General features: G+C 39.3%; 1 protein-coding gene and 1 long non-coding RNA gene across 5 annotated transcripts in view; one reads left to right on the plus strand and one right to left on the minus strand.

Annotated features, from left to right (window-relative positions):
- The window catches only part of CRYBG3 (crystallin beta-gamma domain containing 3), a 114,727-nt gene that overhangs the window by 11,194 nt on the left and 79,026 nt on the right, over positions 1-24,507 (minus strand). For all 4 annotated transcript variants that reach the window (XR_007477496.1, XM_049709989.1, XM_049709988.1 and 1 more), the window contains 3 exons: positions 21,056-21,182; positions 6,309-6,448; positions 3,138-3,261 (listed from right to left, as the gene is read on the minus strand). Coding sequence is in view for 3 of the 4 variants with exons in the window: in XM_049709989.1 (XP_049565946.1) it covers positions 3,138-3,261; positions 6,309-6,448; positions 21,056-21,182 (391 nt within the window). In the remaining variant the exon portion in view is untranslated. The remainder of the gene's footprint in view (positions 1-3,137; positions 3,262-6,308; positions 6,449-21,055; positions 21,183-24,507) is intronic.
- On the plus strand, positions 606-19,929 carry LOC117202420 (uncharacterized). Its single transcript, XR_004484756.2, has 4 exons — positions 606-1,600; positions 1,976-2,042; positions 5,735-5,818; positions 17,532-19,929. It is a non-coding gene; the product is annotated as an uncharacterized LOC117202420 (long non-coding RNA).

Here is a 24,507-nt window from a genome sequence, read left to right on the forward strand (position 1 = left end):
CTTATTGATTTTCTGTCTGATCTGTCCATTGATGTGAATGGGGTATTAAAGTCCCCTACTATTATTGTGTTACTGTCAATTTCTTGTTTTATGTTTGTTAATGTTTACCTCATATACTGAGGTGCTCCTATGTTGGGTGCATATATATTTACAATTGTTATGTCATCTTCTTGGATTGATCCCTTGATCATTATATAGTGTCCTTCTCTGTCTCTTGTAACAGTATTTTAAAGTCTTATTTTGTCTAATGTTAAGTATTGCTACTCTGGCTTTCTTTTGATTTCTACTTGCATGGAATACCGTTTTCCAAACCCTCACTTTTGGTCTGTATGTGTCTCTAGATCTAAAGTGAGTCTCTTGTAGACAGCATATATACAGGTCTTGTTTTTGTATCCATTCAGCCGCTCTGTGTCTTTAGGTTGGAGCATTTAGTCTGTTCACATTTAAGGTAATTATCGATATGTATATTCTTACTGCCATTTTGTTAACTGTTTTGGATTTGTTTTTATAGGCCCTTTTCTCCCCTTTTTTCTTCTTTTGTTCTCTTCTAATGTGATTTGATGACTGTCTTTAGTGTTATGTTTGCATTCCTTTTTGTGTGTATATCTGTTGTAGATTTTTGGTTTATGGTTACCATTGGTATTTATACAGCAGTCTATATATATAAATGACTGTTTTAAGTTGCTGATCTCTTAATCTCAAGTGCATTTTAACTAGCCTCTATTTGTACTCTCCTCCCCTTATGATTACTGTTTTTGATGTCATGTTTTACACCTGTTTTGTGTATCCCTTAACTGCTTATTGTGGATAGAGGTGGTTTTACTTTTGCTTTGTAACCTCCCTACTAGCTTTGTGTGGGGATGATTTCCTACCTTTACTGCTTGTTTGCCTTTACCGGTGAGCTTCTTCATTTCATAATTTTCTTGTTTCTTGTTGTGGCCTTTTCTTTTTTGCCTAGAGAAGTTCCTCTAAGATTTGTTGTAAAACTGGTTTGGTTGTGCTGAACTCTTTTTAGCTTTTGCTTGTCTGTAGAGATTTTGATTTCTCCATCAGATGTGAACAAGAACCTTGATGGGTGGAATATTCTTGCTTGTAGGTTTTTCCCTTTCATCACTTTAAATATATCATGCCACTCCCTTCTGGCCTGCAGTTTCTGCTGAAAAATCAGCTGATAGCTTTATGGGAGTTCCCTTGTATGTTATATGTTGCTTTTCCCTCACTGCTTTTAATATTCTCTCTATATCCTTAATTTTTGTCATTTTAATTACAATGTGTCTTGGTATGTTCCTCTTTGGGTTAATCCTGTATTGGACTCTCTGTGCTTCCTGGACTAGAGTGACTATTTCTTTCTCCAGGTTAGGGAAGTTTTCAGCTATTATGTCTCAGATATTTTCTCAGGCCCTTTCTCCTGCTCTTATCCTTCTGGGACCCCTACAATGTAAATATTAGTGTGCTTGATGTACCAGAGGGCTCTTATACTGTCCTCTTTTTTTTTCTCTTTTCTTCTTTTGTTTAGCGTCAGTGATTTCCACTACTCTGTCTTCCAGCTCACTGATCCGTTTGCCACCTACTTCTTTGAGAGGCTCTCCAAGACCAGCAGGTAGGTCTGGCCCAGGTTCTTATCAAATTACTGCTTTTGCCCTGGGCATTGTGTATGAGATTTTGCTTGTACCGTTTAAGAGTGACATCTCTATTTTCCCCTGTCCTGTGGGGCTCCTGAAATTAAGCCCCACTGGCCTTCAAAGCCAAATGCTCTGGGGGATCATCTTCCTGGTGCAGGACCCCCAGGCTGGTGAGCCCAATGTAGGGCTCAGGAACCCTCACTCCTTTGGGAGAACTTCTGCAATATAATTATTCTCCAGGTTTTGGGTCACCCACTCAGGGGTATGTGATTTGATTATATTGCAAGTCTGTCCCTCCTACTCGTTGTGGTTCCTTCTATATGTCTTCAGTTATAGAATGTCTTTTCTGGTAGGTTCCAGTCTTTTTCATCAATGGCTGTTCTGCAGATCGTTGTGATTTTGGTGTGCTTGTGAGAGGAGGTAAGCTCAGGGTCTTTCTAGTCTGCCATCTTGGCCCCTCCCCATTTTGCAGTTTATATTACTGCTTTGAGTTGGACATGTTTTTTACCCAACAAAAATGTAAGCTCCAAGAAGGCCAAAATCATGTCTACCCCTATACATATTCCATAATTTTCCTGCATAATGTCAAACATTCACTTATCCATTTATACATTCATTCCTTCATTAAACAGATAGTCCCTGAGTTCCTACAATGTGCCAGACATTGTGACAGGGTAGAGTATGCACAGCCCCTGCCTTCACAGGGCTTCTAGCAGAGTGAGAAAGCACCCAGCCCAACAACAACTGTGTCATGACAAACTGCAGGCAGTGTCTTGTAGAAAAAGAACCAGGTCTTTAAGGATGTAGTTTGGTTTTAGAGAGAGAGTGAAACAGGCTTCCTGGAGGACCTGAAACTACAGATGAACTTAGAAGGAGAAGTAAGAACTAGCCTGGCAAAGAATGGGGGGAGAAACTTCTAGACAGAGGGCAGAGCCTGTGTTAAGCGTGGGAAAACACTCTGTGTGCTGGTGCATGTGACAGCCATGCGTGTGAGTGGGAGATGATGAGAGATGAGGCTGGAGAAGCCAGGGGGAGCCAGATCACATAGGACACGTTGAAGAGATTAGACTATATCCGAAGTACAGTGGGAAGCTTTTGAATAGAAGACTGACAAGCAGTAGGTGTGCAATAAATACTATGTTAATTAAATTGCCAGGATCCATCCTGAGTATTACATAAGTTGGGGGAAAAAGCCAAGTACTTAGGAAGTAAAACTAGTGCACTCTCAGAGTTCATTCTTCTTTCCACTGCTTGCCACAGAGCTTATGATACTTATTTTCCCATGAAAAGGCAACAAGGTCAATAGGACTCTGGACTCAAAGCTCAAACCCAGTGCTGACCTTAGGTACAATTTTATGAATTAGTTAAAATCTATAAAATCCCCATCCTAATCAGATCCTCCTACAACATAAATGACAAACTAAATTAAACGGTCCATAGTTCAGATGCTGTGGGTTTTGACATTTCTACTAAGAAATGGAGCTATTTTGGATCGTATGGTTCTCTTCTCCTTACCTGCTTCATAGGACGGAGGGAACCAATTGTTTTCCATCCACTGAATGCTGTCCAATTCGGGATCTCATTAGGCTTGAGTAGGATTTGTCTTCCTAAGAAATTGGATCCTTCATAAGCTATCCACCTATACGAGAAGAGGAAAGAAAAAAAAATGGGATGCTTAAAACAGAAAGCAATCTCTTAACAAAAATACCTCTTACTATACCATATAGGGTTCCTTCTTTAAAACCTCCAGGTTTGTAGACTGTTTTTAAGAAAAAGCATTGCGCAATTGTATATTTTAACGGAAAAAGCAGGGAGGACTAGGAGAAAGGAGAAAGCCCACTGGACTGTGGCTTAGAAGATTTAGATTCATCAGGAATCTGGTTTTCTTACGTCCAAAACAAGGTTCCCTCCAGCTTTAGAATTCTTTGTTCCTTTGATGATACCAAGTTTTTTTCCCTAACATTTTAACATTCAGAGATAGACCGTAATTCCTCCCTACTCACCCAGTTAAAAACCACCTGTTTCCTCTCCACTCTTAGGCTCACTGTCCCACATCCTTCACAGCCTCTCTGGACAGCTCCGGTGACCTCTGCAGACACACCTCCTTCCACAACAACTCCCAGCAAGGGCTACTTAAAATTATCCACAGAAATCTGGTCTGAACCCTTACTTCAAGGTCTAGCTCCTTTGCAAATATTTCTCAGTACCCCAGGGGCCTTCAAGTCGGGCCAAGTTACAGGGTGTCAAAGTGTGCAGGGCCTCAAGGTGAGTGTCTGGAGCCTGGAGACTCATTCAGTGGCACACAGTCACGCCCATTCCTTTCCGGATTGGCCTCGGCTTTTTCAGCACCACAATGGCAGGTTGAATGCTTGTGACAGAGTCAGGATAGCCAACAAACTGAAAAGACCACCTGGCCCCTACTGAAAAGGTTTGCTGAGCCCTGCTTGAGGTGGTTATCAAGCTAAGGAGAATAAGCTGGGACTGCCAAGAGGATCTGAAATTCTCAGCAGACTCCAGGTCATGGCATATGGTGCTTTCAGAAAGTAGGCATGAAGACGAGGTGGCTGCCTTGCTTGGTTCAGATGAAGCCTCCTGCTCTCCACAGCCAAGATCAGGCTTGGCTAAATTATGAATGGATGAACAAGGCATATGACCTTCCCTCTACCCCTTCTTGCCAACACAATCTAAATAAACCATCAGATTGGTGCAGAGTCAGGACAGCGTGACCATGGAGGGGCTGAGCTACCTCTCCAGCTTTGCAGATTCTTTTTAGACAGGCAGGGATGTCTCAGTTATAAAACCTAGGCAAGGTTTCAATAAACTATACCTCATTATATATTAATCTAATGAATTTCACAGTTGAAAAGCATTAACTTGGCCCCCATTACCACCACAGATCAGAGATGTGGCATAATACAGGGATTAAACAGAACAAAACAAAACTTGTCACTGAGGGCAGCTGGCTGTGCATTAAGTGGCATTCTGGGAGCCATCTGTGGCCTAGGAATACCTTCAGACAGCCTTCACTAGTCCTTACTCCATGTACCAATTCTCTTTCAGAGAATCCAGAACAGTGAGAGGAGGTACATAATAAACTAAAGAGAAGCAATAAGAATGTTACGGTAAAATGGCAGCAGTTTTCTACAAAAGAGTGAAATAAGCTCGTGAGAAATTTCCAGAAGTGAGTCAGTAACTATCAGTTCCACTTAGAAATGTAAAGAAAAGAAACGTATAAAAAAGCTGTAAGGGACTTCCCTGGTGGTGCAGCGGTTAAGAATCCACCTGCCAATGCAGGGGACACGGGTTCGATCCCTGGGTCCAGGAAGATCCCACAACTACTGAGCCTGCACGCTGAGAGCCCATGCTCCGCAACAAGAGAAGCTACTGCAATGAGAAGCACGTGCACCGCAAGGAAGAGTGGCCCCCGCTCGCCACAACTAGAAAAAGCCCACACGCAACAACGAAGACCCAACGCAGCCAAAAATAAATAAATAAAATAAATAAATTTATTATTTAAAAAAATGCTGTGAAAGTCGTAACTTTCACAGGGATGTAGAATTCAGTTCAGAGTTAGTTAAGTGGTAAAGGATATACTGGAATATAATATAGGGATTATTATGCTTAGAGAGAGTAAAGCAATTTATGTTTAATAAACATCAAACCATGTGAAATGCTTTGCAGAAGAAAGTTTAAACTGCTGTACATGTGAATGATACAGAAACCACTTATTATAATAGGTAACTCAGTTTTCAAATCAACTTACAGTCTCAGCTTTGTCTTTCATTATCCCCAAGATAGTTTAACAAGGAGAGTTGATTATCACACAATTTCAAAGTCATAAGACATAAAAATAGGCATCTTTATATTAATCATTGAGAGCAATGTGTGTTCTTTCAGATGACTTTTGGTACCTAAACACCAAAGGTACAGGAGGAGGGGCAGGCTGACAGCCACTCTCAGAGACGGCCTGAGATGTAGATTTTCTAGGAAGCATTAAAGCTTCAACTTCAGGGCCCCTCCCTTGCAGGCCACTTACCATTTCTGTTCTGAATAAATTTGCAAGTTCATACCTAATGAAGTTCATACCCATCATTTTTTATTTCTTTTCTTAGAGTCATCTCCCTAGATTGTAAAAGTGCAGGCCCTGCAAGACCTGGATCCACCCTGACTGACATCCTGAATGAACAGCAACGCTGGTAGGTGGGCTGGGTCAGCCAGGACATCCAGCCTGAAAATAACTGCCTTGGAGCAAACAGCTCTAGAATAAACAAGATGTCAAATCAAAATACAAAAAAACCCTATTAGTTTTAGTCACTTGTCATAAGCAGGCAATGGTCTCAACCAGTCAAAGCGGCTGGTTTAATTAGGTTTCTTCTGAAAGGAAAGTGGGCTCAAATTGTTACGGTCATCTGGTCCACCTTCTCTAGGACACATGTTCTGAACACGTGGCAGCCCTTCTCTCGCAGCAGGCTCTTCTCCCAGACCACTGCCTGCTACTTCATACTGGACACAGTCCACTGTCTTCTCTTATTTGAGAGAAACTACTATTATTACATGGAGAGAGAAAAGAAGGAGTAAGAGTACCATCAGACCAAGTAACAGCAGCTGTGGGGGAATAAAAAGCAACCGTGCAACTCTGTCCTACAAGAGTGACTGAAGCAGGCCAGGCCCTTGTCCCATACTTACAGTCCACTTTTTACCCACACAGACTGGGTGTAGAAGTGCAGGTCCTTGTTCAGAACAGAGTTCACAGCCTCTTCTAGATGTAACTCTCTCCCCTCACAATGTTCCAGAGCAAAAAGGCTAATGGAGGGTTCTTCGAAAACCTAACAGCACAGAAAAGAGAAAACATCACCATACACAGTGGCCACACCTCAGTGACATCCCAGTTAGAACGCAGGGTACCCTGGATCCACGGTTTCATATGCAGTTTACTGCTCTACCCTCTAATGGCCTTACAGTCAAAGCTGCAGTGGTGAGACTAGATTCCATAAATAATTTTTATTCAATTTTTTGGTAAATAATTGAAGCTTGAAAAAAGGAGTCTCGCTGTCATAATAAAAATGGAGACCTGGTTCCAATCACATATTAAGGTCTGGTTGTGCTGTAATACAGACCGCATTTTTGGTCCTGCCAATGCTTTTAGCTGGCCATAGAATAAACATAGAATGGAACAGAACTCGCATTTCCCAGGAGGTCACAGGAGCAGTCACTGAAAATACAAGACTTCTTGGCTCTAGGCTCTTAAGTATTCCCCCAACCCTCACGTCAGACAAGAATAGAATCAACTTTGCTCTTTCTCATTCATTGGTATATACAAGACACCATGTTAGGCAACTTCTGGGGGATGAGAAATCAAAACAAGTCACCATCCTTATGTCTGGGGCATTACTAACTAGAAGCTAAACTAGAAGAATTGCACGGATATCGGCATGTAATCCAGGGCAGAGAAGGATATGCCCTATGAAAGTACCCAGGGGAAGCCCAGACTCTTTCTAGCAGAAGGGTGCAGGAATCAAGGAAGCTTCACAGACACGGTGGTGTAGGAGCTCAGTCTCCAAAGATGCCACGGGTCTGGAGAGGCCTACGGAGAATAAAGGGAAGGCACTCTGTGCAAAGAAGGGAGACAGAAAGGCACGGGCCACGTTAGGGAAACAGCAGGTAGACCTATGTAGCTAGAACACAGAGTCCAACAAGAAACAGTGCCGAGCGCTCCCACTGTTTGCTACTGTGTATTGAGTTGCCTGCTTCTCCTTTACACTGACAGGGCAGAGACAGATGTACTGCCAACAGGGAGTCCTTGAAGGCTTTTGGGCAGAGGAGCAGGAAGGGGCTGAACTATGTGTAAGTTGGTACATGAGAAGCAGAGCACTGGGGACAGGGACTGTGGACGTTCAGAGAACAGTAAATAAACGGTCCAACGACCAGCTCTCACAAGTGACCTGTAGATACACTTGCATAAGAGCAAAATGACTTATCAAAGTGTTATTCCTGGCAGCAGTGTTTGGAATAGCAAAGGATGGAGAATGACTTAAATGTCCATCAAGTGGGCACGGGTTAAGTAAATTGTGGAGGAATTCTATACAGCTGTACAAAAGAATGAGATTGTTACGAAAGATCTCTAAGATATGTTCTTTCGTGGCAAAGACAAAGAGTAGTGCAGAAGAGCACATTTCTTATGCTGCCATTTGTGTAGAGAAGGGAAAATTTATGTACACACACATATAACATGTGCTTTATATGCATTAAAATTTTCCTTAAAAAAATCAATATAAAACTACTCCATGGCGAATATGTCTGTCAGGAAACTAGGATCTGAGAAGATAAAAGGCCCAAGTGGGAGCCAAGTTTTTCCCTGCATGCCTTTTGGTTCCTTTTGGATTTTTGAACCATGGAAATATTTATTCAAAAATTTAAATTGGTAATTATTATGCCTATGTTTGCATGTAAATGTGTTTGCACATATTTTTCTTTAAATGGACTTCAGAAAACTTATCTGGCAACAACATGAGTGAAGAAAAGAAAGAATGCAAGTATCAGTACAGGGGAAGAATCCCCCAGGCCAAAGAAGAAGAGTCAGACCTAAAACAGGAGGTGGTGGTGGTGGTGGGGGGTGTTGGAAGGTTAGGATTGGCGAATAAGGGATGGCCAGAAAAACTATCGCAGTGATGAGAGAGACCAAGTGAGACAAACAGATGGAATGAGAAAGTGAGAAAAAACATGTGCGAGAGTGGGGCTGGGGGCACGGTGGTACAGAGTCAACCCGTGAACAACAAGGGTTTGAACTGCACAGATCCAATTGTACAGGGATTTTTTTCAATAAATACATCCTACACAGTCTGAGGTTGGTTGAATCCTTGGATGTGGAACCTCGGAAATGGAGGGCCACCAGTAAAGGCACACGCTGATTTTCAAATGTGCGGAGGGTCGGCACCCCTAACCCCCATGTTGTTCAAGAGTCAACACTAATTATAAGAAAATCTGGAGAGGAAATACGCCCCGCAGCTGAGAACTTATATTGAGAACTGGAGGTTTGAAGGTTGAAATAGAGACAGAATAATCCTAACAGAAATGTCCAATGAACACTGGACCTTCTGATCTGGAGTTCAGGGAGAAGATCGAATGTAGGGATGATAATCTGGGAACTCTCAGAATCTGGGTAATAACTGGAGCCAGTTATGGGTAAGAAAATGGAAATGACAGGAGGACAGTACTGTGCTGACAAACGAAGCGGGTGGTGATCAAAGGCAGGCCTGTGGAGGTGACTGAACTAGGAGAGAGGAGACAAAAGAGGACATATCACAGAAGTAAAGGAGAAAGAAAATTACAAGGAAGAGTTGGCCACAGTATCAAATACTTTTGCGATGTCAAGGAAGAGGGTGACTGCGACGAGGCTGCTTGGGTTTGGCGACCAGGGGGCAGCTGGTAACCAATGGGAGAGCTCACTGAGCCACATGCAGGAGATGAGGGGCAGAATCTAGGCTGAAAGGGCTGAGGAATAAGCGGGAAGAGATTGTAGACGGCATACAGGTTATTTTTTAGAGAAGTTTGGTAAAGAGGAGGGAAATCGGCGGCTGGTCCACGTGGCAGGCACGGTGGAAGGTGGCAGCATAACGGGAAGAATCTGAATGATGCAAGACAAGAGGAGTGGTTCTAGGGAAGAAGGCGGAGGTCCAATCCACTGTCCCATCAGTGCAGAACCCCTGACTGGAATCAGTCCATGAGGAAAAGGATCGCTTTGAAAAGGATGAAATATGCTACCTCTGAAATACAAGGAAAGATAGAGAAAGAATAACGAGAAATTTCCAGGTTTCTAAAATAGGTAAAATGTGTTGTAATTTTCTCTTTATGTTATGTGGCAGAGGTTGCCTGTGGATCACGGAAGGTGTGAAGCACTGTCCAACGGAACTTTCTGCAGCAACAGCAATATTGTATATCCGTATCTTCAGTATGGTAGCTGCTAGCCATACATGGCCATTGAGCATTTGAAATGTGGCTCGTGTGACCAAAGTGAATTTGTTTTATTTAATTTTAATTAAAAAAACTACATGTGACTAGTGCTATGGTATCAGACAGTGCAGACTGAGGGGTTAGAGGATGCTGGAAAAGAAGGTAAGCGTCACTGTGTGCAGTGAGACAGTAAGCTAAGCATAAAAAGACTGCCCGGGAGCACTGATTTTCCTTCAGTAAACAACATAAACTGGGTCAGGAATGGAAATTCATCTCAAGTCACTGAGGTTCCTGAGTGATTGCAGACCAGATCAGGCTTCTCTTCTGCTATCTGCAAAATAAAAACTGGAAGCATGCCAACAATTTATAGAAGAAATGTCCTTATAGGAGGGTCGAGAACAGCAGTAGTTTAGAAATGCAGCCAATAGCAGCCTTTAAATTACCCACTAAAACTGGTGACCGAAAATTAGTGGACAGTCAAAATCCACAGATAAGCCCCTGACTTTATTGCTGGACTTTTCCCAACATTCTCACCCTTAAGCTAATGAAGAAGCATTTCAGCTTACCTCTACTTGTTGAGCTGCTAATTAGTAAGGAAGGGCAGACAGGCAAGGAGCCTGGACTGGGCTCGTGATCAACCACCAGCAACACTCTCCCCAGTAAAGAGTTTGCTGTGGTAAGAGTGGCACTTACATTACAGGCATTTAATGCTGACATGAGGTAACTCTTTTATAGTCCACAGGGAAAAATTAAAATCTTATGTGAGGATATAACTTAAATGCTAAGTGATATTCTAAGAAAATAGGTCCTGTGTACATTTTTCACCTTCCTTTTGTGGAATGTCCACAAAGGTGTTTTTTATTTTATTTTTTTCAAAGGCATTTTTAAAAAGACTACCATTATCACTCACAGTGCATCAAATTCACTCCCCATTTCAAAGACAATCTAGCAATTCTGTACCTAGAAATTTATCTTACGATAACAATGCAAAATCTGATGGAGGGGATCTCAAAAATTGTTTTAAAAATGATCATGCAGGAAGATTGAGAAAAAAATTGCAGAAAATGACTGAAGATATTTTTACAAGTTTACATAAATCAGTAAGGATCCTCTAAGAGACCCAGTACCTAAATGGGCAAAGAACACAAACCAACAGCATTAACCAAGTAGGAAATATGACTAACAGGGATGGACAAACCTCCCTCCTTTCCATTAACAACAACGAGATATCATCATGTGGTCCCATCTATCAAACTTTTCATTTGCGAACAACTATTGTTTCTAAGCTTAAAGTCAGTCCGTCTTTAGAGGTTTGAGATATATATTTAACTTGACTTTTCTCTATTTAAATTATTTTTACTTAAATGGTCTTAATTTATAAATACACAGTTGATCTTTGAACATGGGTTTGAACTGTGCAGATCCACCCGAACGTGGATTTTTTCCCAATAAATTTAGTATCTGTATTTTCATTTTACAGTTCTTTAAATTAAGTGTTGGGGAAAGTTTGTGTTCATTAGAGATCACAATATATGGAATCAAAGGAACTGGGTTCGAGTCCTGATTCTATCCAAATTGTTTCACCTTCCTGCCCTTGGGTGAGACATTTATCAATTCCTTTGTCTTGAGGCAGAAATAGCAGTACGTAGATTTTCCACTGCCTATAGGGGGTGGAGACGGGGGGTTAGCACCCCTAAACCCCTGTGTTGTTCAATGGTCAACTGTACTTAAATTCATAAATGTACGCCATTTATAAATGTACCTAAAGGTTAGGAAGGCAATCATTCAGAAATAAAGAGCACTGAAGAACTATGTTAAAACCTTATTTTTCTGATACATTTTCCAAATATGAAAGTAGGAAGAGTATATATACACTATTAACAGTCTTTAAAACTGAAGATGACAGAGTAATCTGAACTTTCCAAGGACAACAGAAACCACCAGAACTTAATTACAATTTGAGCTCTACAAATCTCTTGGCCTCAGTCCATGCTAACTTAGAAGACAGCCAACCATTTGGGGCCACAGGCTCTTCTTAGGTGTCGGCAGCAACAGGACATTCCTGCTGGGTGAAGTCTAAGCCATGCAAAGAGGATACAGCCTCTAAAAGGAGGCTGTGGTTAAGAAAGGAAAAGAATACTTAAACTGTATAAATGAAAAGAAAACTTATCACTCCATAAACGAAAATAATATTTTAAATGACAGTAAGAACTAACATACATGACACTTAATATGTGCTGGGCATCATATATACATACACACACACAAACTATATAGAAGGGATTGTGAATGGATGGATATATATATGTATATATACATGTGTGTATATATACATATACATATATCCCGATTTTTTTAACCTAATTCATTTGGCAACAAAATCTGATCTGAATAAGTAGAAAACTATTTATAATATTTATCCAACTTGTGTAGCCATGATTATATTTTGCTACAGCAACAGAAATGTGTTTAATTATGGGGTATTGCCCAGAACCTTTCTGGGGTTATTGTCTTATATGCTATCTATGAACCATATTACTGTTTAAAATATGAAAAATTCCAAATCCCAAAATACATTCATGTTAGGAATTGTAGAACTGTATTCACTCCTTTAATCCATGCAACTTTCCTTTGACATGGGTACCATTATTATCCCCACTTTACAGATGAAGAATGAAGGCACAGGTCACACACAGTAAATAAAAGAGCTGGCATTTGAAACTAGACAGAATGGCCTCAGAGGCTGCGTTCTTAACCCCTCCACTATAGTTCTAAAATGTTCTAAGTAATTTTATCATGTAGAATATTTTTGATTGGCACGTGTGACATTATCTGAAGCAGTTGACTTCATGTTGCTCATCTGGGTAATATCTATGACCCCATTCTTACCTATCCCATCAACTTAGCAAGTGTGTCCACCATCTAAATTTGAAGCGCTGAGACCTGGGTACAGGTACTCTGCTAGAAGGATTACATTTATATCAACACATCTTCAATATATATTGGATAAAATGTTTAAATCTAACTACTAATTTTTGACATTTCTTAAAACTATACAGACTTGAATATGAACTTGAATAGTATTTAACGATGGGGGTGAATTAGTTTCCCTAATCACCAATTGCATGAGTTTGCAAGATGGTAAAGAGAATATATGTACTTTATACATTTTTTTCATTATTTTTTTATCCATATAGCAAGTCTTTGAGGTGGAATAAAGTCTGTCAAATGGTCTTTTCCTAATTTTAAAGACGAAGCAAATAATTGAATTATATTGGTTAGCTCAGTGTCAACATGAGACCAAGACTTCAATCTTTCACTCCAGGGAGTACATAAACTATAACTTGAAAGCACACAGTCAAAAGATTTTTGAAATGGAAATATGTTGGGGTCCTAGAAGCATGGTTTGTGTAATCACACAGAATATCTCTAGTTAGAGTCTGTGTTAGACTAAAAGGGCGGAGTTGGCAGGGGTGGAAGAGAGACCTCTGACAAAAACATAATGAAAGGGAACATCCCGTTCAAAGACCACATTTATTGGAGAAAAAGAGGCCATTCTGGAAGTGAGAACAGAGGTGAAAACTACTTGGAAAGTTTATTGACTATTAATACTAAAAACAAAGCATCTGATAAAATTTTGCCTTACTTCTCATTGCTTAGAAGAAAGAAGAAATTATTCAATTTAGCAAACATTTCTGAATTTTTCTTGCACGCCAGATAATTTGCCAAGTGCCTGGGATACTTAAACAAGTTCAAACGCTGAGATGGAAGGAAGCTCTTGAGCTCTGACCTCTAACAGGAAGTGTCCAAAACTTCCTTTCATGGTATACAAAGCCCTTCACGTTCTGATCTCCAAAGGGCTTTGCAGCCTCATCTGTCAGAGTAACAAAGTTACTATCATCTCTATTGCTTTTCAGCACTTTACATCCTTATCTGCCTTAACCAGATCTTCACTCTTCCAGGTATTTCCAGTTGCCAAGTCCAGGGGAATTCTTTTGTCCCATATCATCTGTCTCTGACATTTCCACCTTCCACTTTTTCCTGGCTCTTTCCCTTTGGGCAATAAACATGCTCATTTATTTACATACAAAAAAAAAAACAAACCATACAGACCTGTACATTAGCATTGTATAGTTCTTTGAGTTTCAAATCACTGCTTGTATGGAAAAGGTGTTGATATTACCTTAGGATAATGTTAGTTAGTTAGTTAGTTGGTTAGACTCTAAATATAACATGTTATTTTATTTTAAAAATATCTAGCAAACAGCCACTAAGAACAGCCATATCTGTACAGCCCAACAATATCACTTCACCCTAATCTTTGCCAAGTGAACCATGGCTAAAAAACTAAGAACAACTAGACTGAATTCAAGGAAAGTAACCATAATGTGCACCTCAAATACCATTCCAATCCAGAGAAATACCAAACAGTGTGCTGGCAAAAACGTTTCTGCAGTGATGAAAATTTAATTCAAGGCTCATAAATCTCTAATGAGACTCTAATCTGGAATCTTCTAAGTTTGGCCCATTTAAAACAAAATCACATAAATACTTTGTCTTATCAAATCTTGATGTTGCACAACAAATATGAATTCTTGTCTATGAGCTATTATAATATTATTGAGTGTTTTCATGTGCTAAAGGCTTCATATGCACTAGCTCATATAATCCTCATTTTATTCGATGAGAAAGCTGAGGCATAGAGTGGTCAGAAACATGCCCAGGGTCACTCAGCTAACAAGCAATGGTCTGTCAGACTCTCAAACCAAACTCTTCTCCAGTGAACTATAATGCCCCTCATAAGAGCCTCTTTCACTTGGCTTAGAAAATCAGTTTCATCACAGGCCTACCTTTCTAACTGGTCTTCTTCCTTTAAAAAAAAAGTTATAATACATTTCAAAAAAGAATAATATCTAGACGATCATGTATCCAGCACCCAGAAGTAATACATTTGAATTTTACTATATTTATATCAAATTGTATAAACAAGTAAAATCATAACATGTACAGATGAATTTTAATTTCCCCCCTCCCTAGAAGTAACCACTATGATGAAGTTGTGAATCTTTATACATCCTTTGTTTTTAAATTTCACAGAAATATATCTTACTGTAACATCCTTAGTAACACATGAACCTCAGTTAATATATTATATTTCCTTTTATGATATATAGTTTGTACTATAGTTTGTACTATAGTTTGTTTCATCCATCAATGCTGCAACAAACATCCTTATTTTTCCCTCATAGCAACTGATACTCCTTCCACTAGCTTTGTACGAATAATCCCACTTCTCTGCCACTAAACTAAACTTTGGTGTCGTCAGATCTTCCAATGTTTGTATCTAAAGTAAGGTAATGCTACCTAATTACTATTTTATTGATAATTTGCATTTACTGGATCACTAGTGAGGTTTAACATCCTTTGTATGTTCTTAGCCATTTTCTCACATTTATGAACTGGCTATTCATAGTCTCTGCTGATTTTTAAAATAGGTTTTTCTTTTTTTTTTCCAATTGATTTGAAAGAGTTCTTTTTATATTCTATACATTAAACCTTTGTAGCTTATAAGGGCTGAAAATATATTCTCTAGTCTGTGGCTTGCTGTGGTAGGCTCAATAATTAATGTTCCCCCACCACCATCCAAAAAGAGGTCTGCATCCTAATCCTGGAACCTATGAATATGTTAGCTGATATAGTGGAAGGGACTTTGCAAATGTGATTAAGAGTTAAGAATCTAGGGCTTCTCTGGTGGCGCAGTGGTTGGGAGTCCGCCTGCTGATGCAGGTGACACGGGTTCGTGCCCCGGTCCAGGAAGATCCCACGTGCTGCGGAGCGGCTGGGCCCGTGAGCCATGGCCGCTGGGCCTGCGCGTCCGGAGCCTGTGCTCCGCAACGGGAGAGGCCGCAGCGGTGACAGGCCTGCGTATCGCACACACACAAAAAAAAAAAGAGTTAAGAATCTAGAGATGGGGATATTTGTCTGGATTATCCAGATAGACCTAATATAATCACATAGGTCCTTATAAGAGGGTCAGAGACAGAGGATAGAGAACAGAAATTGAAGTGATAAACTTTGAAGATGGAAGAGGGCCATGAGCCAAGGAATGCTGGGCACCTCTAGAAGCTGGAAAAGTTAAAGAATCAGATTCGCCCCTAGTGTCTCCCAGAAGGTATGCAGTCTTGCCGACCCCGTAATTTTACCCCAGTAAGACCTATTTTAGACTTCTGACCTCCAGAAATGTAAGATCATTTCTGTTGTTTTCAGCACTAATTTTTTTTTTTTTTTGCGGTACACGGGCCTCTCACTGTTGTGGAGGACAGTAAGTTTAGTGAGCACTCGTCATCTCATATAGATACAAAATGAAATGGGAAAAAATTGTTTTCCTTGTGATGAGAACTCTTAGGATTTACTTTCTTAACAACTTTCATATATAACATATAGCAGTGTTAATTCTATTTATCATATTACAAGTTACATCTTTAGTATTTATTTATCTTATAACTAGAAGTCTGCATCTTTTGACTAACTGCCATCCAGTTCCCCCTCCGCCACCCCTCACCCCGTTAACCACAAATCTGACCTCTTTTTTTTTTGACCTCTTTTTCTATGAGTTTGTTTGTCTGTTTGTTTTTGAAGTATAATTGACCTACAACACCATGTTAGTTCCTGGTGCACAATACAGTAGTTCAATATTTCTATACATTTCAAAACAATCACCGTGAAGTCGAGTTGTCGTCTGTCACCTTACAAAGATATTACGTAATTACTAACTATATGCCCGGCACTGTACATTTCATTCAGGTTTGTTTTTCACATTTAGGTTGCCATTAATCCATCTGGAGTTTATTTTTGGTGTTTGGAATAAAGCAAGATTCAAATGGTATCTTTTTCCATGTAAAGGGCCAACTGTCTTTCATAATAGTCCCACTGAAATGCTATTTCTGTCACCTTCCAAATTCCATTATTCATGAAGGTCAGTTTCTATGCTCTCCTATCCCACTCTTCTATTGGTCTCTCCTTGTACCAATACTCACTACCTTAATTATTACTGATGAATAATGCAATATCTGTATTTGGTAGGACAAGTGATCCTGCCTATTGTTCTTAAAAATAATCTTGGCTAGTTTGAATCCCTATCTTTGCCAAATTAATTTTAGAAGGAGCTCATCATGTCTTACCACCACCCCTGCAAAAGACAAAAGATTCTGTAAGCATTCTGCCTGAAATTTTATTAATTTGGGGAAGACCAAAATATTTACAATATTGAGTCTTTTCATCTATAAAATCTCTCTCCATCTTTTATGTCCTTCAAGAAAGTTTTAACAATTTTCCTCATAAAGAACTTACTTGCATATGTTAGATTTATTTCTAAGTATCCTATATTTTAATTGCTATTTATCTTGTAATCGGCAACTTTTAAAGATTTCATATTAATCCTAATAACTTGTCTGTGGATATTCTTGACAATTTTGTTTCTTCCTCTATACCTTTTGTGGTTTTAATCTTATTAAAGTGCCTAGGACTCCAAAATAATGTTGAATAGAAGTGGTGATAGTAGAGACCATTGTCTTCTGCCTGAATTTAAAAGGAAATGCTTCAGGTATCTTACTTGGAAGTATGATGTTTACTGTAGGTTTTTGTTGGCCTTCATGTTCAAAATGTACACAGTTGTTACTGCTATTAACTATATATGAGTTCATCTGAAAATTTAAAAGTAACCAAACTCCCCTACACTTTATAAAGTCATTGCTTCCTTTCATCTGTGGCTGGATTTACAGTCATCTATTTATAGCTGTACCCCTCCCTTATTCATTACTCTTGCACAGAATGAATTATTGTCTTGCCAATTCTTATTCTACCTTTTAAGATCATTTATGTCATCACAATCATAAATTTCATTTGAACTTTTTCTACAATCTCTTGTTACAATGTTTCTTTTGCTTTGCCTGCTTATAGCTACCAGGATTGGATTATACTTCAAAGGAGGCCAACTTTCATGCCAAGCCACCATGGAGACACTAAAGAAGTAATGAGAAGACTGCTGCTCCCATGGAAATGCAACAAAAGCAGGTTACCCCACACACGACTAGACCAATGCTTAAAAAACATTTTACTTAATGTTCCCAACTCACCTCTAGCCCCTCACCAACTGTTCTGGGGACTGTTATTTGGCAAAACTTTATTGAAAGCTAACATACCATCTTATTCCCTCAGACCATGTGAGGCCTAAGACTGGACACATTGCTTTTCATGTCCAATTAGAAATATGCCCAGGATACTTATTCTGTTGAAGTGTAAAGATGTAAAGATGTAAAGATGTAAAATACCTGTAAAAATACCTGTAAAAATACCTGTTCTAACAGTTTCTTTACAGGTGAGTTAACTGAGGTCAAAATAAATTAGGTGATTTGTACAAGGTCACACTAGTGAAAAGCAGAACTGTAAACCATGCTCGCAGCTCCTTTCGCTGTAAAATGACTGCAAATTATGCATCCATGGACCTCTAGAATGTAACATATGTCTGCACAGATAGAAATCAGCCTGGAGCAAACTGTCATTTGCAAGACATACTGATCTTGTATGAAGATGAAGTGTTAGGATTCCTCAATATTATACCATTATGACACTTTAGCACTAAAAGTCCCAGCATGTCTGGGAATGCCAACTACAAGCAACACCCTCATAATTCTGCAGTTTTAACTAATAAAAGCAAAAATAAAAAAATTTAGCTCATATATATGTAAAGTTAACTCAGCTGGACGTAACATTTCCCACAATGAATCCAGAATCACACTGGATTGTGGCATAGGCAGTAGTATTAACCAATCTATAGAAAAAGGCGTATCAGTTCCTAAGTGGGAACACAGTAGGGGGACAGGGGCTGTGAAAGTAATCAGAGAAGCAGGATAGATACAGTGTGTCTAGAATTTTCCAAGGAACGGAGACACAGAATTTGGAGAATACAAACAACTGGGGAGGTGGGGTGGTGGAGTCTCTTTTGTGGGGAATATTAGCCTAGGTAAACTACTCAAGACATCTACCTAATTTTATCCAAATATTAAAATGTCTGATGACTAATTCCATTTCCTGGGTTCTTCCAGAGAGGCAGAAAAATACCCAGGACAGAATTCTCAAGTATTCTAGTTACTAGAATCCACCTCCTACAAAATTACCAGGTTGGCCTTCTGGTTCACCTATCAATCTCCTAGGTCTGGTCAACTCAGGGTTTCAGGGCCACCAGGGTGAAGCATGGTTGACTTCACCAAGGAAATGTTACCTGTTGAGGCTGCCTCCTGGTCAGCTTGCAGATCTTTACTGGGATGCCCAATGTCACCTCATATTCCTTCCATTTCACCACCAAACCTACTGCCTAAACATGGCTTCAACAAAGACCTTTCAGAGATTCAAAACATACCTGGTAAAGGCATTAAGAAAACTTATATGCTCTCCTTACATAAACTGAATACACCCTTTAATCAGTTCTTGAAGTGAAAAGGCTATAGCTCTCAAATCCTTTCCAAGAGGCACCTTCATCTACACTGCCTGGATTCCACAGGACCAAACCAGGGACATGCAACTGCATAGTTCAACTTATGTAGAGATGTTTCTTTTCTCTGTCTGTATTTTTACTCCTAATTTTAACTATTTATTTTTGACTTCATGAATGTGGAAGAAATGTAACTCTTCAAACAAAAATAGTAATACCATTCATTTGGAGCACCTAAGTATCTGTCTGCTAGTTTGACCACTAAAAATTGCTAAAAAGTTCCCTTCCCAGTAAATGCAGACTACTTTCCCATGCCTTTTTCAGCCTTATCAATACTTGGAGAGACTGACCAAAACATATTCTTTTTTTTTTTTTTTTTTTTTAAATCCAGTTTTCCTCCAATAGACAGGAAGCATCGTAGCCACTTAGTCTTTCCAAGTTGGTGTCTAAAGGCCACTAAGAGAGACCGAGCCTCTATTTTTATTCTTGTTCCTCAGCCAAGACTCTATTTTTACCCTGATACCAAGAATACTCTCTCCAGGAATGCCTTGAAATAAGACTACATTGCTGGGACTTCGCTGGTGGTCCAGTGGTAAAGAATGCTCCTTACAATGCAGGGGACACGGGTTCGATCCCTAGTCAGGGAACTAAGATCCCACATGCTGCGGGGCAACGAAGCCCATGAGCCACAACTACTGAGCTCATGCGCCTCAACTAGAGAGCCCACGTGCCGCAAACTACAGAGCCCATGAGCTCTGGAGCCTGTGCGCCACCACCAGAGAGAAGCCCGTGTGCCGCAACAAAGAGCCCGCCTGCCGCAACTAAGACCTGATGCAGCCAAAAATTAAAAAAATTAAAAATAAATAAATAAATAATAAATCTTAAGGAAAAAAAAGACTACATTGCTGAGGTTGGGATCGAAGATCCTGAGTATGATCATCACTCCTGGAGTCAGCTCTGGTTGAAAGATCTGACTGAGTCACTCCTGTCACCATGTTGGGCTTCTAGTCATCATTGTGTAAATCTCAGCTTTGACCAAATGCTCCTAGGGAATCATCATAACTAGACATCTTAAAAATATTCCAGATCCTTACTACTTCCTCTGCAAAGACACTACTAACTAGGGACCCGGAATGAATGTCCCAGAATAGCTACCCTGTTTTTCTCACACTTAAAATTCTGAGTAAATATGATAGTAAGGAGTAAAATTACTTACTCTATAAATGTAAGCCTCCAAGGTGACCCAGATAACTCTGCACACTCTAGGCAGGAAAGCCTTAGTTCCCCCAAAACAAGGTTTGAAATCAATACCAACAGTGTTCCGTGACTTAAAGTAACACTGCAAACCTAAGTAGCAGACAAGCTGTCATGTGACTTATCTAGCAGAATAATAAAATGATCAGGTTATTATTTTTATTAAGCAGCTCTACCAATTACAGTCACGATACTAACAGCTAATACTTATTGAGCGCTCACCATGTGCTAGGCATTTTACAAGCGCCATTGCATTTAATATCCCAGTGGCCTTACAAAGTACTACTATCTTTTATAGATGAGGAAACTAAGTAACTTTGTCAATGTCACCCAAAGTCGTTAAAGTATTCATTTAAGCTCAGGGCTATATTACTCTACTTCCTAAATTTTGCATTCTGATGAAAAAAAAAAACAAAGAAAGAAGAAAAATATCAATCTTGGGAATTCCCTGGTGGTCCAGTGGTTAGGACTCAGTGCTTTCACTGCCGAGGGCCAGGGTTCAATCCCTGGTCAGGGAACTAAGATCCCACAAGCAGCACGGTGCGGCAAAAAAAAAAAAAAAAAATCAATCTTTCATTAGTTGGATTTCATGAGTGAATCTCAATTTTACAATCTTCAAGCAAGTTACTTACATTTTTATATTTTCCCTGTATTATTTCTTCCAACTTCATGTTATCATTCACGGTAATTAAACTGGACAAGAAAAAGTCTTATAAATATGCATCAGCAAAGTACTTACATAGTCAATGGGCTTGAGGGATTTGACTCTAGATGTTGGGCAGCCACAGGAAGTAAGGTCAGCATACAGCCCTTCTTCTAACACACACTGATGATTAGAAATGTCCTCTTGGTAATACAGGAGCCAGCTGAAAAAACAAGCAGTGGAACATTCAAAGTGCATCAGTTGGCAGTTTGACTCGTCATCATGCAGTGGGAGCCAGGGTAGGAGTAAGACATAAAACTCCTGGTGCTGGTCAGCAGCGAATACCCAGAGTCGGTTTGGGAAAAAAAAAAAAAAAAAAAAGCTACTACTATCACCTGTTGACTGCTTACCATGTGCCAGACTAGGTACCCTGCATGCATTATTTCACCGTGTACTCATTACTTTATGAGGTAGAAACAAGTGAGGTAGAAAAGTTAGGTGATTTGCCCAAGATTCCCCCAACTATTAAATAAATTTGAAATAAAACATCTGCTGTAAGCTAAAGACATTAACTTCATTCAGTGCTTTCAAGTATAAAAACCTGGGATCAAATTATAGTAATTATTAAGTACTTTAACAGATTAGAAATTCTTTTTGAGGAAAACAAAAATTTGTATCCTTATTTAATGATGAGTTTGCTTTCAGTCTAGGTTGAGTTAGAAGCTAGACTCCAAAAATCACACAACAGTATTTAAAACCTGTCACCTGCATAGCTGATAGCAAGCGGAGATTTTTAAAAAGAAATGAACCCTTTAGAATCTTCCATAGCAAATTATCTTCAATATAGCACTCATCAAAAGCTTGGCTAAGACATGCCATTTTGGAAAGAAGGGGCACAAGGGAGAAATTAATTGACCGTTACTACTTTAGCTTTGGTGTGTTTAAGTTCTAGCTCTATATTTTAAGATCACCAGAACCATGCTCTAGCTATACGAGGTTAACTTTAGATAACCACAGAAATGCTCTGTGACAAAATTTACTGCCACGTCTCCTACGTAACAAGCATTTTATAGCCAATATTTCCGAAAGGTTTTTCAATGTGCTGGGCATGCAGCTAAGCCCTTACGTGCATTATTTATTTAGTCCTTATAAGAATCCTTTGAGGTAAGTACTGTTATTAGCCCACATTTATACAGGAGGAAACTGAGGTTCAGAGAAATGGTCCAATTTGCTTGAGATTACATAGTGGTGAACTGGGCTCAAATCCTCATCTCTGAAGCATCCCCGGTACTTAAACAATCACCATGGTTCCTGTATTCTTTTATTAAAACTACAGTTTAATAAATTACACATAAATCTAAATAAAATATGTAAATAAAATGTACATTTTGTATGTAGTTGGCCCTCTGTATCTACAGGTTTCCTACCTGCAGATACAGAGGCCCGACTGTCGTCAGCCACTTTATATAAGGGCCTTGAGCATCCACGGATTTTGGTATATGTGGGGACTCCTGGAAACAATCCCTCACAGATATCAAGGGACAACTGTGTATATAAATTATACATATATATACACACACACACATTATACTGAAAAATATTTATAAATTATATATATATATTTATAAATTATATATATATTTATATATAAAAATTATATATATATATTTATAAATTATATATATATTTATAAATATATATATAAATTATATATATATATTTATAAATTATATATATATTTATAAATTATATATATATATTTATAAATTATATATATATATTTATATATATAAATTATATATATATTATATATATAAATTATATATATATATTTATAAATTATATATATATTTATAAATTATATATATATAATATATATATATAAAAATATTTATAAATTTTATATATATATATTTATAAATTATATATATATATAAATATATATATATTTATAAATTATATATATATAAATTATATATATATTTATAAATTATATATATATAAATTATATATACAAATATATAATTTATATTTATAAATTATATATATATATATATATATATATATATGCCGCGGAGCGGCTGGGCCTGCGCGTCCGGAGCCTGTGCTCCGCAACGGGAGAGGCCACGACAGTGAGAGGCCCGAGTACCGCAAAAAAAAAAAACAAAAAAAACCCAACTTGGCAATATATCCTATGGTACACTGGGGAGCACTTATGCCTCTACTCAACACCAGCTAATTATCACCAAACGTGAATGTTTCCCCAGAGTTTCCAAATCTTCTGATTTTTAAAGGGATGGTGAAAAACAGGTTCTTCTGAAAAATATTCTAAACTTAAGTATTGATACAAAAAACTACTTTTTTTTTTTTTTTTTGCGGTACGCGGGCCTCTCACTGCTGTGGCCTCTCCCGTTGCGGAGCACAGGCTCCGGAGGCACAGGCTCAGCGGCCATGGCTCATGGGCCCCGCTGCTCCGCGGCACGTGGGATCTTCCCGGACCGGGGCACGAACCCGCGTCCCCTGCATCGGCAGGCGGACTCTCAACCACTGCGCCACCAGGGAAGCCCCCAAAAAACTTTTTAAACAGTGTGTAGGCCAACCAAATAACACCTGCTAGATTTACCTGAAACCTACCACGTTTGATACAGAGCGGGGGTTAGCAAACTACAGCATGTAGGCCACATCCACCTCATAGCCAGTTTTCCAACAGTTCACAAGCTAAGACTGATTTTTGCACTTTTAAATGGTTTTAAAAAATTAAAAGAAGATTTTGTGATATGCAAATATTATATACAATTCAAATCTCAACATTCATGAACAGAGTTTCACTGGAACACAGCGATGCTCATTCGTTTATGTATTGCCTATGGCTGCTTTGGTGCTACAGTGGCACTGCTGAGTAGCTGGGACAAAGCCTGTATGGCCCACAAAACTGAAAATATCTACTACCTGGCCCTTTGCAGAAAATGTCTGCTGACCCCTGGTACAGATGGTAAGGAGGAAAACACATAGCTGAGGAAATGCCCAAAGACAGGAGGAAAGGAGGATAGTACAAGGATAAAATGGAGTATGGATATGGAAAATGAGACTCATCGATGGTAAATCCTGGAAAAGGAAGAGTTTGAACTTGATCTGACTGGTATTAGAGAATGAGTGGGATTTAAAGAAGAGTAGTAAAATATTAAGCTGGACTTTGGGACAAATAACTGGGCTATGATTGGTTTGTGGTAAACACTGGAAATAAGATGACACTGGGGGACTTCCCTTGTGGCGCAGTGGTTAAGAATCTGCCTGCCAATTCAGGGGACAAGGGTTCAAGCCCTGGTCCAGGAAGATCCCACGTGCCGCGGAGCAACTAAGCCCGTGCGCCACAACTACTGAGCCTGTGCTCTAGAGCCCATGAGCACAACTACTGAAGTCCGTGTGCCACAACTACTGAATCCTGCGTGCCTAGAGCCTGTGCTCCGCAACAGGAGAAGCCACTCCAATGAGAAGCCCGCGCACCACAACAAAGAGTAGCCCCCGCTTGCCACAACTAGAGAAAGCCC

The sequence above is a fragment of the Orcinus orca genome, chromosome 5, assembly GCF_937001465.1.
Source record: "Orcinus orca chromosome 5, mOrcOrc1.1, whole genome shotgun sequence".
Taxonomy (NCBI): domain Eukaryota; kingdom Metazoa; phylum Chordata; class Mammalia; order Artiodactyla; family Delphinidae; genus Orcinus; species Orcinus orca.